The 15,269-nt window shown below is 40.1% G+C and overlaps 1 protein-coding gene across 1 annotated transcript; it reads left to right on the forward strand.

Annotated features, from left to right (window-relative positions):
- Window positions 1-9,828: 9,828 nt before the first annotated feature.
- LOC146630203 (homeobox protein unc-4 homolog) lies at window positions 9,829-14,368 on the forward strand. The gene is made up of 3 exons (XM_085355661.1): window positions 9,829-10,093; window positions 10,753-10,928; window positions 13,208-14,368. Exons 1-3 carry the CDS (start codon window positions 9,829-9,831, stop codon window positions 14,366-14,368), a joined length of 1,602 nt encoding a protein of 533 aa, XP_085211787.1.
- Window positions 14,369-15,269: the final 901 nt, after the last annotated feature.

The following is a 15,269-nucleotide window of genomic DNA, read 5'->3' on the forward strand; positions in this document are numbered from 1 at the left end:
AGTCCACCATGGCTGCCAAACTACTACATATAAGTGACACATACAAGCTGTGATCACCCATTAGCACAAGTTCCAAAAATGGATCAATTTTAGGAGTCCTTTGAGTTCATCTTACAATTAATTAGATTATGATATTTATTTTTAAACATACTCAGACTACCTTGCAGATGTTTCCTTTGATGTGACTGCTTATAGGTATTTTTGAGCACTCACACACACCTTCATGCTAAATTATTTCAATTACAGGATTTTTTGGGGTTTTCTTGCATGTACTGCTCACTGCAATAACATTCTCAGTGAAGTGATAAGATAAAATGACCAGTAAATGTGGACATAATTTTGTTATCACAGACTCAGAATTAACATCCAGAAATGTTATTTGGGTTTTCTTAAGGTGCCACCTCTTAGAAACTTCCATGCATCAAAATAGTAATCTCCAGAGGCCTCAATGACAGCGTGACTTTCTGTGTCCATCAAACCTGTTGCTAGAGGTTTCTTTTCTTAATAGGCACACAAAAAATGCCCCTTCTTAACATTCAGTATTCAACTGTTACCATCATGTAGGACTGGTATATTTAAGGCGGGCTATTAATTATTGGCACAATAAAGAGTCCTATTTACAGAATCATTAAAAAGAAAGTATACCCCTTTTAGTTTGAAGGTTTTGCATTTCAGGACACAATAAAAATCATACACTCCTTATCAGGTTCTCAAAGTAGTTAAATACAAATGAATAACAACACAATATTATACACTGTGCTGTTATTTATTAACAAAAACTAAACCAAAAGCTGGGTGTGAAAAAACTAAGTACACCCCGTGATTCAAGAACTTTTAGAACCACCTTAAGTAGCAATAACTGTGAGTTTTCTATATGGCTTTATCAGCCTCTCACCTCATTGTGGAGGAATTGTAGACAACTCTCATTGATGTTTGGGGATGTTTGCTTATGCACAGCTCTCAGGCTGAGGTCAGGATTTTGACTAGGCTATTGCAACACTTTCAATCTTTTTTTTTCTTTTATACAAGTGCTCCACTTGCCAATGATCACTTAATCACATGCATTTGATCAGCAGCGCCTTGCTGCTACTTACCTCTCCATTCCTGTGGAAGTAGTAAAGACGTACTTGTGTGCTTTTTAGCCCAATGCTTCTGCATTTTAACTCAATTTTTGTTAAATAAATAATAACAGTGTAATATGTTATTTTTTTCATCTGAGGTTGTATTTACATAATTTTGAGATCTACTATTGACCCGATTTGTTTTTTTCTTATTATGCCCTGATATGCAAAACCTTAGAATTGAGAAATTGTATTTTCTTATTACAATGACTATACACAGTGGGATGGGACGTTTGTTGATGAATGCTGTTTCTAAGCCTGGATTACAAATGTGTTTGTATTTGAAATGTGACTGGAACTAATAATAGCTGCTTGGAGCTGTCACCCAAAGAACACCCACGACACACACACAGATATATAATAATGGACACATCTATAAGGAAACTTCATGATCAGAGCTCACTTGTATATTGAAATCCTATGTGAACGTGTTGCTGCTGTTGGTCGTTCAAGGATGTCTTTGAAAACATTGTGAAAGTAGCAGAAAATAGACCACTCAACCAAATGATCATGTGTTTCCTTTGGTTCACAGCTATGCACCAGCCAAATGTGTAGTAGATCAGATTACATACACAGACATATAAACAAAGTTTTCCTCCTTTAGAGATGGAATCAAAACAGCGATGTTTGCTGTTCCTAAACTGCAGCAGCCAAGTACAAACAGACATATAAATAAAAAGTGAACCTCTGCTTACTCTCCAAACCTCACTTGTAAAACTATGATGTTTTTGAGTGAATTTTGGAAAATCTGCAGCGTTTTCCAAAGTAACGGCAACTGATGTCATTTTATCTCGAGCAAAATCCAAGATCCATTTATAGATTTTATGTTTTTGAAGGCCTAAGCTACCAATCAGTTTTAAGGTATAACAATAAGCTATACTTCACTGAAATAATCGCTCTATGTTTTGATATGTATTGCACATTTTACCACAGCAGGAACACTGAATCGTAGGTTTGTTTCATTATTTACCAACAAGCAAGATTCCAACAGTACAATGCATCCAGCATAAAGTACTATAAATAAATAAGTGCACCCCATGGAAACTGATAAAGTCAATATACTTAACATGAGGAACATAAACAAGGAACATAAACATCTGGCCATAAACATCTGGCCTAATTCATTTAAGAAAACGTCAGGAGTTATATCCTGTTGCAGTTGTTTATCATTAACACAGACTTACAACCCAATTAAAATTGGTTGCACATGTTTCAGACTTTTATTGCATGTGTTGTCCATAAAATGGATTTCCTAGTTTGTTTAGTAAAGTATATACAATATACTATACTAAAAGGTCCTTTTTTGGCTCCACTTGTCACGTGGCTTCATGCTATCCTGAAAGGGTCTGGTGTGGTCGACACCAAACGTACCTACACTGTCTCCAAATAACTTGAATCAATTGTTGTGTTCAGGATGTGCTTTTCCGCCAGGCCTTTTAATTATCCTTATGTTCACTGGCAAATTTATAGATGCATGTATTTCAGTTTTAGGATTTATTTATTTATTTGGAAGTTTCATTTTTAGCAATTACTATCAACAGACTGGAAAATTTACAGAATTTTTACTCAAACATGAGGTTCTTTAAAAAGCAGCTTCTTTCTGCTGCTACCTTAGTTTTAAGGGGGTTACCACAGGAGGTAGTGCCACATTTGTTTGGTAGATTTGGTACATTTTTACACCAAATAACCATCCCGAGGTACTTTTTCCACAAAACTGATCTCATTTTATGTCATTAAATGTCATCTGTTTGAGGATTTTAGGGCAAATATATATTTGTCTTAAGTTGATAATGCTGATACCTTGTACCATAATAAATACACTCAGCTTGATGTTGTATGTTATGATGGTTGGACAGTAGTAACGTGGCCGTGGCTTTAATTGTAGTTTATCCAGAAAACATCTGATTTCAGGAGGGGGAGTTCCCTCTAACAGTCCCGAGGCTGAAGTGTATTTTGAAATCAAATCAAAAATATTTTTGTCACTTTTTTCATAGGCTTTTCCTTGCGTAAGTGTAGATTTAGTGGCGTGGCCTGCAAAGAGAGATGAGAGAAGGGAGGAGGGCTAGAGGCAAGGCAAGCCGAACCCTGGCCTGCATGTGAGTTGCCCATCTTATTATCAAGTTAATTAAAGCTAGCATCTGACAATGTCACTCGTGCCCAGCAAAAAGAGGAGGAGGAGGGAAGAAAAGGGAATTTAAATGCTGCAGTCTCTGAGGACCTCATGTCAAGGGCTGCTTTTCATCGAGCACTGCATGTGTTTGGCTCACACAGCCACTGGGAAAGAACAGGGGAGGGTTTGGATGGGGAGGGGGAGCTTTCAGAAAAAAAAAAGCTTTTATAAGCAAATGACAAGAAGGCATTGGATTTTGATGTTCAAAAATGGCAGCAGGAAAATAAATACATATCAGAAAGAACAGCACAGAAATAAAAAGGAAATAGAGCAAAAGCAAGAGATAGAGAAGTGAGGGAGATGAAAAGGGCCTCTCAAGCTGTTCAAAGTTGCACTAAGATTGAGGAAAGAGGGGTTTATAAGAGCCCGACAACCAGCCAACATTAAAGAGTCCATTTAAAACCTAGACATTGAAATGCAGAAAGCCTGCTCGTGTGTGGACTCGGGGTCAAGTAACGGAGGGATTATATGGTTCTTCATAATAATATTAATTAAACAATTTACATGCTAATAAGGTAACAATTATCGGAGCTTCTGGTGAAAGATTCAGGTTATTACAACACGCCAATCCCAGGGCTACGGGTCACAGGCAGAACAGCAGAGAGAAATCTCAACTCAAATTAACATTCTGTCAGCTCCAGAAATTGGATAAATAAAGTCGAATTAATTCACAGTAATGGAAGCGGGAGGGGGAGCCACTTATTCAACCAGCTCTGATTACCATTCAGTATTCACCAGCACGCGGGTGGCTTTCTGTCAAGAAATTTAACACAAAATGAAGCAGTCACCGCCGTGGGCAAGATTTGGCCCCTGCGACACCGTTTACAATTTATATGTATAATCTTGCTCTCCCTCTCCCTCCATCACTTCCTCGAAGATGTCCACCTGGACACCCAGTTGCTCCTGGCCTGTGCTATGATTGTAAATTTCAACACCTTTCATTTCCCATTTTCCAACGCACACATCAATTTGAGCACCATTTCCCCTCGCATTTGGCTAGACCCTTAACTTGATGGGATAACTTGAAATTTTAATTGCAGTCATCTTGCCTCTTTTTTTCTTAACCTGAGACACCAGAGACTGCTTCAGTCTGTTTGGTTGCTATTGAAATGGTGTTGCTGGTCACTGGAAAAGGCTATATCTTGCTTCCAGTAAATAAATGGAAAAAAGATGCAAGTTGGGTGTAAAAACGATTGAGCCTCACTTTGTCAATTTAAGGGCGTTGGAGATCTATATATATATATCTATATATATCTCTATATATATCTCTATATATATCTCTCTCTCTCTCTCTCTCTCTCTCTCTCTCTCTCTCTCTATATATCTATATATATATATATATATATATATATATATATATATCAACATCTGCAATGTGATATATATTTATATATATCAATTTTTTTCCTGCTTAGAGCTGTGATGATTTGAAACATCTTGAAAATTAATGGGTGGATTACCATGAAATTCATGTCATCCCACAGGTCAATTTTTGCATCTTTGAACATCTTACTTATTGTTCTCTCCATTAGTCATATTTCTATTATTTTGCTATGTTTTTAATCTAATTTCAACAAAATGAATGCCATTCCCACATCCCAAGGTTTAGTTTGTACTACTAATATGGCAAGTGAAGATGATCCAGCATGGAGCAACGTTTGCTGTGCTAAACATTTAAGCATGTTAGCATGAAACCACAAACATGATCCTGAAGTCTGACAAGAGTCTGTTCTCAAAACATGTGCATACTTCCTATTTTAATCAATTGCATCACAAGGATGCTGGATTCTTACAAAATGACCTCATAATTCATTGTACCACACTTCAAGTTATGCGCTTATTCTTGTTGTGGTTTTGACCAAAAAGTAAAGAGTCACCAATTTCCAAAAATAAAAAAGGAAGGCACAATGAAAATACAAAAAAGAAGACAATATATGTAAAATCTAGCTTAATAATGTATGGATATTTAAATTGACCCACTGATAAAACACATATCACTAGAATTGTGTTACATAACAGCACATTCTCATTTCAGGCATTTACAGTTAGCTCTATCATTTACTGGACAAAGATATGTTTCGGTTAGCTTTACCTCTTTACCACAGAAGATTTTAATTTGTTTAGGTATTACAGCCATTTTTGTACACAGTTTCCCATTTCCAGGGGCTCGAAATGAGCTCAACTGGATAGTTGACTGATAAGTGTTGCATTTGCATTTTGAATCTTTTCACTAGAATTTTAAAGGTCCAAATAGATGCCAGTGCAAATGAGGGTTAGGCTGAAAAATACAAAAACAAAATAAACCTGCCAGAGGGACAGCAAAAACTTTAGGTTTGGTCAAATCAGCAATCTGGTCCGTTGTTAAAACTAATTAATGCACTGGCCAGCTCAGCAACAAAAAATCACAGAAGGCAACTGAGTGCATGATCACAGAATTATTTCCATGGTTAACAAAAACAACAAAAAACAAACACAATCTAACCAAGTCAAGGAGGGGGTGAGCGTATCACTGTCAAGGTTTACAGTAAAGGGATGCCTTAATAAATGAAAATACAGTTTACAACAAGGTACAAACTGCCCATTTTACTCAAGAACACGAAGGCCAGATGGGACACATTATCTGTCACACATGGTGGAGACGATGTTATGGTATGGTCATGTATGGCTGCCAGTATAAGCAGGTCACTAGTGTTTATTGATGATGTGACTGCTCACAGAAGTAGCAGGATGAACTGTGATGTATACAGGGCTATACATCTGCTCAGATTCAGCTAAAAACAGCAAAACTGATTGGACAGTGCTTTACAGTAAAAATGCATAATGACCAACAGCATACTGGAAAAATAACCGAACAGTCTCTCAACAGCCAAGTTAGCCACAACCCAATATATCATGTTTTGAATTTTTTTTTGATACAAACTTGAAGGCAGAGAGACCCACAAGTGGGCAGCAACTGAAAGTGGCTGCAGTAAAGGCCGAGCACCTCACAGCATTTGGTGATGGTTGTTGGTTCCAAACTTCAGGCAGTCATTGACTGCAAAGGATTGTCATGCAAATATTAAAAATAATCCTTACATTTAAAATGATCTTAGTTTGTCCAATTACTTTTGAGCATCTGAAATTGATGGACTGTGTGCACAAATGGCTGTAGTTCTGAACCAATTAATGGCAAAATGTTGTTAAACTTAAATTATGGTCTGCACTTCAATCACATATTGATTGTTTGAGCTTAAATTGACTGTGATGGTGTACAGAGGGAGAAAAACAATGTCTCTTTGTCCAACAATTTATGTTCCTAACAACGCTTTAGTTTAATGCTGTCTTTTTTGCTTGGTTCCATTTCTTTTAGGGTGTGTCTATTACAAACTTCCACTAATTAGATTATTTGGTTGTGCTCATTAGCCTGAGTTGAATGATAATAGACAGATGGATTCAGCCAGTCACCTGCCAAGTATTTTGAAACTGGCTGCCTTGTCCCAAGCAGTTTCAAAGGAGGGTTATCAATCGTTTTACGTTTTTTTCCACTTTCCATTTTGGGGTTGCTGCTGGGCTGGGAAGTTATGTAAATAATAAATAAATAAAGAAGATGGGTTGTGGGTTATTGTGTGTCAAGCAATATGATGGGCTGATTCAACAAGGACTGTAAATTAGGACTGTTCAAGTCAGTAACCCTTTAAACAAAGTGAAATGTCATGCTTTGATATTAAAATTGTTTGCTGTATCTGTCAAAACTAAAAAACAATACTTTAAATGTTCTTTTCGGCAGCATTTTTCTTAACATGAGCGCGCACACTAAATGGAAGAGCAGCAGCATTTTCTACCAGATTATCAGATTTCTAAGTAAATGTTTTTTAAAAAAAATCTTCCTGAGAGTTCAGAAATGTCTGTCCACCTGTCTGTGAAAAAAAACATCTGTCAGGGCGATGATCTGAACATTTGGACCCATCAGCATGAATTACTTAAACATAAAGACTCTTTTAGTAAACCTTGCTTACTCTTTTCCTCCCTTTTTTATTACAAACAGCATTTCTTTATTAGAGTCAGAAAAATTCTGATGTCTGTTCTGACGAAGAAGCTACACAGAGTACTGGTTGTTGCATGGTTTTTTAAAGTTTAGTTGACCAAATATAATGGCCAAATTAACAGTCAGGGCCAACTAAACCTACTATGTTTGTGTTTTTCTATTGCTGTATGTTAGCCACTATGCCAGAGGCTTTGTGTCTACAATGTAGTTTATTTCCTTTAAACATAGACACATGACGTCTATCCATATGAACATTGTTGATATAATTAGTAAGCCTGTTCTCAAATTAGGAATATATAAGACATGAAATATGAAAGCACACACAGCTCAGGACTTAGAATAAGCCAGAGTGTAAAATAATAAATTAAATCTTACATTAACTGACCTACAGTTATATACAATTTTGTGGTAAGTACAGAGGGGATCTGTTTTTACAGGTGCTGTTCAAATCAACATATTTGTCAGTCGTTGAAAAATTACAGCAAATGTAAATGGAGCTAAACATTCCTCTTTTTGCTTTTACTTGAGTAGAATTTAAAAATGTAGAACTTTTCCATATTTGAGCAGTATTAAAACAGTTTATGAAATTACATTTTATTTATATGGCACCAAAATATAACAGTTACCTCAAGGTGCTTTAAATTGAAAAGTATAGACCCTACAGTAATACAGAGAAAACCCCAGCAACCCCCCTATGAGCAAGCATCTGGCGACAGTGGGCAGGAAAACTCCCTTTTAACAGGCTTAAAGCTCAGGGAGGGGCAGCTATTTGCCATCAATGTTTGATGATGACTGGAGAAAGACAGGACAGATCTTCAGTAGATACTCTTTCATACAATGTAATAAAGTTTAACTTTAAAAAAAAACTACAGTGTAACTTTAACTTACATCAGAGAGGTCTACTTTTTTTTTTAATATATTGGTGTAAGTATTACTTTTCCTTTAGAGAACAAAATGCTGGAATACCTTTTGCATTTAAAGTTCTATACTTTGTTTATTTTTCAACAATAGCCATAAGAAGTTCATTTCTGAAAAGAAAAAAACAACCCAGGCTGTCTGCCTGGGATCCCTTCTCTCAAAATTCACTGAAATTTTATGGGTTTTGATCATCTCACATTATCCAAGAGCTGAAGTTTACTTAATTCCATGTGATACGGTAGGAAGCTCCAGAACAACTAGATGGTGAGGTAAAATTTCACTAGTCACCATTTCAAGAATGACAAGCAAACTTTAAAAATTAGCTTTGAAGACTACAGGAATTATTGATTACCTACGTGAACATCTGTGGACTAAGTCTCACTGCTGGACAAACACCTATCATCAGGTGAATGTCATGTGATATCATTTAAAAAAGAAAGAAAGAAAGAAAAATCTCCAGAAAAGCTAATAAAGCTTCATGGCCTAACTCAGAAAAGCATTTTATCCTAGCACGCTCAGTTAAGGCTGAACGGAGACTACTTACTGTATTGGATTCTTGGAAACATCACGTCGTGTAGGCTACAATCCACTTTACAGCTAAACACGAGTGTAAGCTGTGAGGTAAAAAAATCGAAATAATGAATAGTCGACCAACACCTCGGTCATGGATGGCTCGGTGATGTGTGTATGTGTGTGTGGTGTGTGTGGTGTGTGTGTGTGTGTGTGTGTGTGTGTGGGGGGGGGGGGGGGGGGGGGGGGTTACAGAGATGGAGAGAGGCTTGTACTTTAAAATGCAATGTGACAGCTCAGGAAAAGGCGGGGAGGCTGATAATAAAGGCGCTGTTATTGGATCAATCTGCACCCGAATGCCCCGTAAACGACACTTACACACCATACGGGAGCGCGCACACATGCACGATCGCGCAATTGAAGTGAGAGTGAGGGGAAAGAGGGAGCATGGTTATTGCGTTAAAAGTTCAAATTAAAAAAAATGTTTATTTCTAGAAAAAAAATGCAAGGTTTATTCCTGGGGATTTCATGGAGTTGCTCTTTCAATCAGTTAGCTATTTCCACACGGCAGCTTAGCCTCGTCCTCATTGTTTTGACAGGGCTGAATTAAAGGACCGTGCCAGGTGTAATTAGCGATCGATCTGAAAGGGGGGAAAGCTCTCTCTCTCTCTCTCTCGCTGTCTCTCTCTTTCTCCTCCCTTTTTGCTTTGCTTCGCGTCTCTGACGTCACGTGGCGATTAACGTTTCTTATTGGTCCCGCGAGCAGATGGAGGAGTCCTAATGAGCTGGCTCGCGGAGAGAGGGAGCAGGGTTGACATATCGGCTGGACCGTAAACGTGAAATACCTCCCCTAGCCTGGTCTCCGCCGTTTCACTACAGACCGCACCGTGGCCGTGGGAGACGGCTGTCTGCCTGGGATCCCTTCTCTCCCCCCCCCTCCCCACCTCCTCCGCCTTCGTATCTCCTCCTCCGGTTCCTCTTCGCCGCTTCTTCCTCCTCTGCCCGACTTTTTGTTTTGACTGCATGTTCAGCCACACTGCCTCCCTCTGCATCTTCACTTCGGCCCCGCCGCAGCCCGGGCGAGCATGGACAGCCGTGTACTCGAGCATCCTCACGCCCAGTTCGGAGGCTCCTTGGGCGGGTTGGTGGGTTTCCCGTACGCGCTCGGCCCCCATCACCACCACCACCACCATCACCAGCACGTCTACGAGCTGGCGAGCGGACACCAGCTGCAGTCCGCGGCCGCCGTGCCCTTCTCTATAGACGGATTACTTAACGGCTCCTGCTCGGCCTCGGTGGTCAGCTCTAACTCGCTGCTCTCCTCCGACAGTCAGCAGTTCAAACTCTCAGGTAGGCTGGGCTATTGTTTTTTGTTTTTTAATTATTTTTTTTTACTGCCTTATGAGGCACACAGAGGTGCATGAAAACAGTGTACTGTACTAGGAAGTGGGGTAAACCAAAGTTTCCTGGGCTTTTCTCGCTACATTGAAACATTTTTAGTGGAAATATGCCACTTTTTATGATTCTGGGGGCGAGGTTTTACAGGAAAATCAGCCTACAGAACAAACATAGTCTTTAAAAGTTTTTAACCTAGGTTGTTTTGTTTTTTTTTTAAAGAAGAAGGAGAAGAAGAAGACGAAACTGAGTTTTAGTAAATTTGCGGTAAAGGCTACAGAAGAGGCTAAGATAAAAACTTGTCATTGCAGGGTGCTAATTCATTTGGCCAAAATTAAACGTTGAAGGCCTAATGAACAGAAAATTGTCTCTTATATCAAATAAAATCAAGCATTAATTATTTGTGTATTTATCGGGACGTGGTTTATGTCGAACAGCAAAAAGAAAAGTGATAGTTGTCAGTTTTACAACAAACTGGTTTAAATGTACAAGCTAACTTGAACCTCGTAGCATGAACGTCTCTCTCTCTCTCCCTCACTCACACGTGCGCTCACATACACACACTTCTACACACTTAAACACACACATGCACACACATACTTACACGTCTTCAGATTCTGGGGACCCGGATAAGGACAGTCCCGGTTGTAAACGGAGGCGCACGAGGACGAATTTCACCGGATGGCAGCTGGAGGAGCTCGAGAAGGCTTTCAACGAGAGTCACTATCCGGATGTGTTCATGCGGGAGGCGCTCGCGCTCAGGCTTGACCTCGTGGAGTCACGGGTTCAGGTAAAGGCACACAGCAAATTAGACACAAGATTTGGGCACACTCAGGAGCATTTTTATTTCTTTTTTCTACCCTCGAGATGGACGTAGCCCAACACCAGACACCAGATTTATTTTGCTGCTTCTCTGAATTTTCTCTACAACAATATAGTTTTGTCATGGTCCGTGGAGGCTTAGCCTGGCCAATATTCAGGTAGCTGTTTGCCAGTTATCAAAGCGTCAATAAAGAGTCTCCTTTGAATTATGCATGTAGGCAACCTATTGATTTATGGGTTAATAAAAAACATGGCTATTTACTGAGCAAACCAAGGGGGGATATAGTTAATAGAATTCTTCCTTCGCCTTTCATTTTTTGTTTTAACACCCAAGCTATTATTATTATTATTATTATTATTATTATTATTATTATTATTATTATTATTATTATTATACAAAGAGTCTCATGTCAGTTTGTAAACAATTTACAGTTATTAGATTTTAGTTTAACTATATATATTTAAAAGCTGAGTTATTGCATTTTTATTAAAACTTTTAGGCTATTATTATTATTAGTAGTACTATTAAATGCAACAGTAATGAATACTGGTGAGCTATTAATAAAACGATTAATTTTATAGTATATCTGATCATAATAATAACAATAATAATAACAATAATAAAACCTTATTAACAACATTCATATAATATAAAAATACTTTAAGGTAAATGTTTATTTTTTGAGGATCTGGATCATCACTTGTTAAATTGGTGGTTTAATTTGACTTAATTATAATAACAGCAACAATAATAATAATAACTTAATACGTGATCTAGTTTGTTGCTTGTAATTAATTCGCTGTGTTCGTTTTAAAATAATATTCTGTATAATTTACCGTAGAGGCTGTTCATGTATATTTGCCATGTATAGCTCTCACATGGCTGTATGAGTGAAAGCGGCAACGAAGCACAGCTCTCCGTTGATGTTGTTTTGGGGATTTCGCTCCTAAACCGCAGATTATTGTTCCCTCAAGCTTCTTAACGCTCCTTTATCAGCAGGTTTGCGGGGGAAAGATATAACCAACATTAACAATTCATAAGAAGCGCCTTTGTCGCGCGCGATGCTGGTCTCGCCTCCTTATTATGCAATATTCTCGGATCTTTTTACCACTCCAGACCTTATCAGTGCCGAACACGCGGGCACGAGCGCGCCCAGAGGCCGGGCGTGGAGCGCTCCTGGGCGGGGGAGGCTCCCTTTCTTGGCTCGCTGCGAAGGGAGGAGAGCCAGGGATTGCCGTGCAAGTGCCACAGTCCCTCCGACCCACAGAAGCGGACGGGATATGGCCGATTTTAGCCAGTGTGCAGTCAAATGTAATCGACGGAGGTGCTCATCACACACGCTCGTTCGTAATTAACACCTGCACATCTGCGCATCTGCAGGTTCCACCGCTGTGACCTATTAACCTAATGTGCTGCGCACATGTGTAAAGCTGCAGTAAACAAAGAAACACGGAGAACGAAAGCAGTGATTTCACTTGTTTCGAGGCTTTGTGGGATTTGGGTGGATTTACAGGCAGTTTTTGGTTTTGTGCTTAGCTTCTGGTCAGACACTGCTTTATCAGTTTATCCTGGCAGACGAGAGGTCTGCTGTTGCCATAAGGCTGTCAGACACTCTATTTAAAAAACCTTTTGTCTAATGCAGCCCCACTCAGTGAAGTCATGTAATGGTTTTTATGGCTGGGATAATTAAAAAAAGAAGAAAAATATGAATCCTTAAAAATTAATACAGAGTTTATTCTTTTTTTCCTCCGATGCTTGTTAGAAAGGGAATCTTTCTGAATTCAGAAGATATTTTTGATTAGAGGTGTCCATGTTAATTTAAGATATTCTGTAATTCACTATTTACATGGTTATTTAACAGATACGTGGATTGTATTTATTTTCTGATAGGCTGTCATATGTTAGCAAATTGATAAAAATGCAAATTGAGTCTTGGATGAGTATTTCTGTAACAACAGCAGGTAAAAAAAATTATAAGGGAAAAGGAGCAAATCCTCTCAGCATTTTTGGGAGATTCGCCTAAAAAAAAACTTTAATATTTGATAAACTATTAAAACAAAATTCAGTTTAATTCTGTCAAAATTCACCAAAGCAACAGGATGTATAAAATGACATTTTCTTAAAAGTCCTTTTTGTTATATGTTGTTGTGAAAAAAAGACCATTCTCCTGCAAAATCCACCTTGTGTGCTAGTGTTCCACCTGTGCATGTATTTTCATGTGTATATTTGTGTGTACATGTGCATAGGTTTGGTTCCAAAACCGACGCGCTAAATGGAGAAAAAAGGAGAACACAAAGAAAGGGCCGGGCCGACCTGCTCACAACTCCCACCCGACCACCTGCAGCGGCGAGCCCATGGACCCGGAGGAGATAGCACGAAGGGAGCGCGAGCGGGAGGAGAAGAAGAAGAGGAAACAGGAGAGGAAGCTGCTCAAGTCCCAGAATAAACTCCTCGCAGGTGACAGCTTCCACACACCCGGCGGTTCAGAGAGCGACAGCGGGGTCTCCCAGTTCACTGACAGCGAGCAGCAGTCTTCTAACCTTACTCTTCATATAGAACTGCCAGCATCGAAGAGTACGGGAGGACACCAAACTGAATCCAGCTGTGACCAAACGCGGCACGACTTCAGCCAACTACAAAACCACCAAAACCAAAGAACAACAGCAGACTCGGAGCAGGTTTCACCAGGCAGCACGCACAGCTCCAGCCCTGGAGGCCCAAGGTCCTCCGCCCTGCAGAAACGAAACCCTTTCAGTGTGGAGAGCCTCCTCTCTGACACCATGCCTCGACGGAAATCTCAGCTGGACTTCCCCTCGCTGCCTAATCAGAGGACACTGGTGGGAAAAGGTCACTTCTTGCTTTACCCAGTTACCCATCAGCCTTTGGGTTTTCTAGTGCCCCAAGCGGCCCTGAAGGCCACACCATGTCAGGACAGCATTAACAGGCTCAGCCTGGGACAGAGGTGTGTGCCAAGTGAAGGGAGCCCCGCTTCCTCTGACCTCTGCAGCTTTGGCAGCATCACCAAGCCGCTGAATTCGGATCATATACAGCACGACACGCAGCATCACCACAATCACGTTAGCAGCAGAGCGGATGGAGCCGACGTGGAGGACTGTGGTGGTGACTGCGGGGATGGAAGATTCCCCGTTTCTTCTCCACCAAACAGTTCAACTCAGACAGCTCGGGTCAGGCTGAGCTCCACGCAGTCCAGCGACAGCGGCGAGGAGAGGAGTCCCAGAGTTCAATTGGAGGCGGCGACCAATGGCTGCCAATCTGCTGAGCTGTGTGCAAAAGAGAAGGGTGCAAGAGAGGAGCAAGCGTCTCCAGACCTCTCCGAGTGTCTCAAGGCAAACACAGACTGTCAAGAAACACCCGGAACAGATGGAGAGGATGTCGATATGGACTAACACTTTCAAGGAGCAAACATAAACAAAGGACCAGGAACACCGCTCAGACTATTCAAACATTCCCAAAGCTCTGCTGAGATGCTCTAAAACATATCAGGAATCAGGAGACTTAATCCTCATCTATTTTTGAATCAGAAGGTGTGATCAATCCAGATGGCCCCCCCTCAAAGCTGTGGCTGTCCTTATATTTGGGCTTCAGGCCTCAAACACCTTTAGAAGCAGGTTCTTTCTTTTTTTTCTCTCCTTTTATTCTTTTGTTTTCTTCCCTTTTTTGGTGAACAACTTGTAACAAAAACTAGGCTACAATAAACATCTTACACACAACAAAAATCCTCAGATATTGTAAAAAAAAAAAACAACAAAAAACGAGAAAATGATATTTATATGTAAACATTTTGATAAATAAAGTTATTGTTTAAATTGAATCACTGTCTTTCCAGGGCCATATTGAAAAGGGAAGAGCAGGGGAGGGGAAGAAGGTGAGATTCGGGTGTAGGGGAGTGCTGCTGTGTGGCAGAACCTCGGATCATGGCGGCTGGAGTTTTGTCGTGTTACAGCAGATAAATCCCCCTTTTTTCCCCCTCTGAGTAGTGAGCCGGAGCTGGGGCTCAAGTCCGTCTGGCTGTTTGTATTTATTGCTTTAACAAATTTATTCATTTGAAAGGCCGAGCTGGAATGAGGTTAGTGGCCGCGGGCTATAGGACCCTGCGCCTCCTGCTGAGTTTTGATATGAAAGTAATTATTTTCCCACTGGCTGCCGCGGGTCTCGAGGCAGTTTCCCCCACCGCCGCCGCCGCCCCCTCCTTTCAGCCCAAAGGGTTATTAGACATTACCGATTTCTAGTGATACGGAATCACATAAACTTCCTACAATAATAGAATTAGCATGAAAGGCAGGGGTG

This window comes from Diplotaxodon limnothrissa, linkage group LG6 (assembly GCF_057381915.1).
Source record: "Diplotaxodon limnothrissa isolate DT_005_m linkage group LG6, D_limnothrissa_male_GT1.1, whole genome shotgun sequence".
NCBI lineage: Eukaryota > Metazoa > Chordata > Actinopteri > Cichliformes > Cichlidae > Diplotaxodon > Diplotaxodon limnothrissa.

Bases quoted from the DNA above. Each gene is read 5' to 3' on its own strand.
- LOC146630203 (XM_085355661.1), top strand. From the start codon at position 9,829: ATGGACAGCCGTGTACTCGAGCATCCTCACGCCCAGTTCGGAGGCTCC. The intron at 10,094-10,752 runs GTAGGCTGGGCT...ACACGTCTTCAG, and splicing joins TCAGCAGTTCAAACTCTCAG to ATTCTGGGGACCCGGATAAG. The intron at 10,929-13,207 runs GTAAAGGCACAC...ACATGTGCATAG, and splicing joins TCGTGGAGTCACGGGTTCAG to GTTTGGTTCCAAAACCGACG.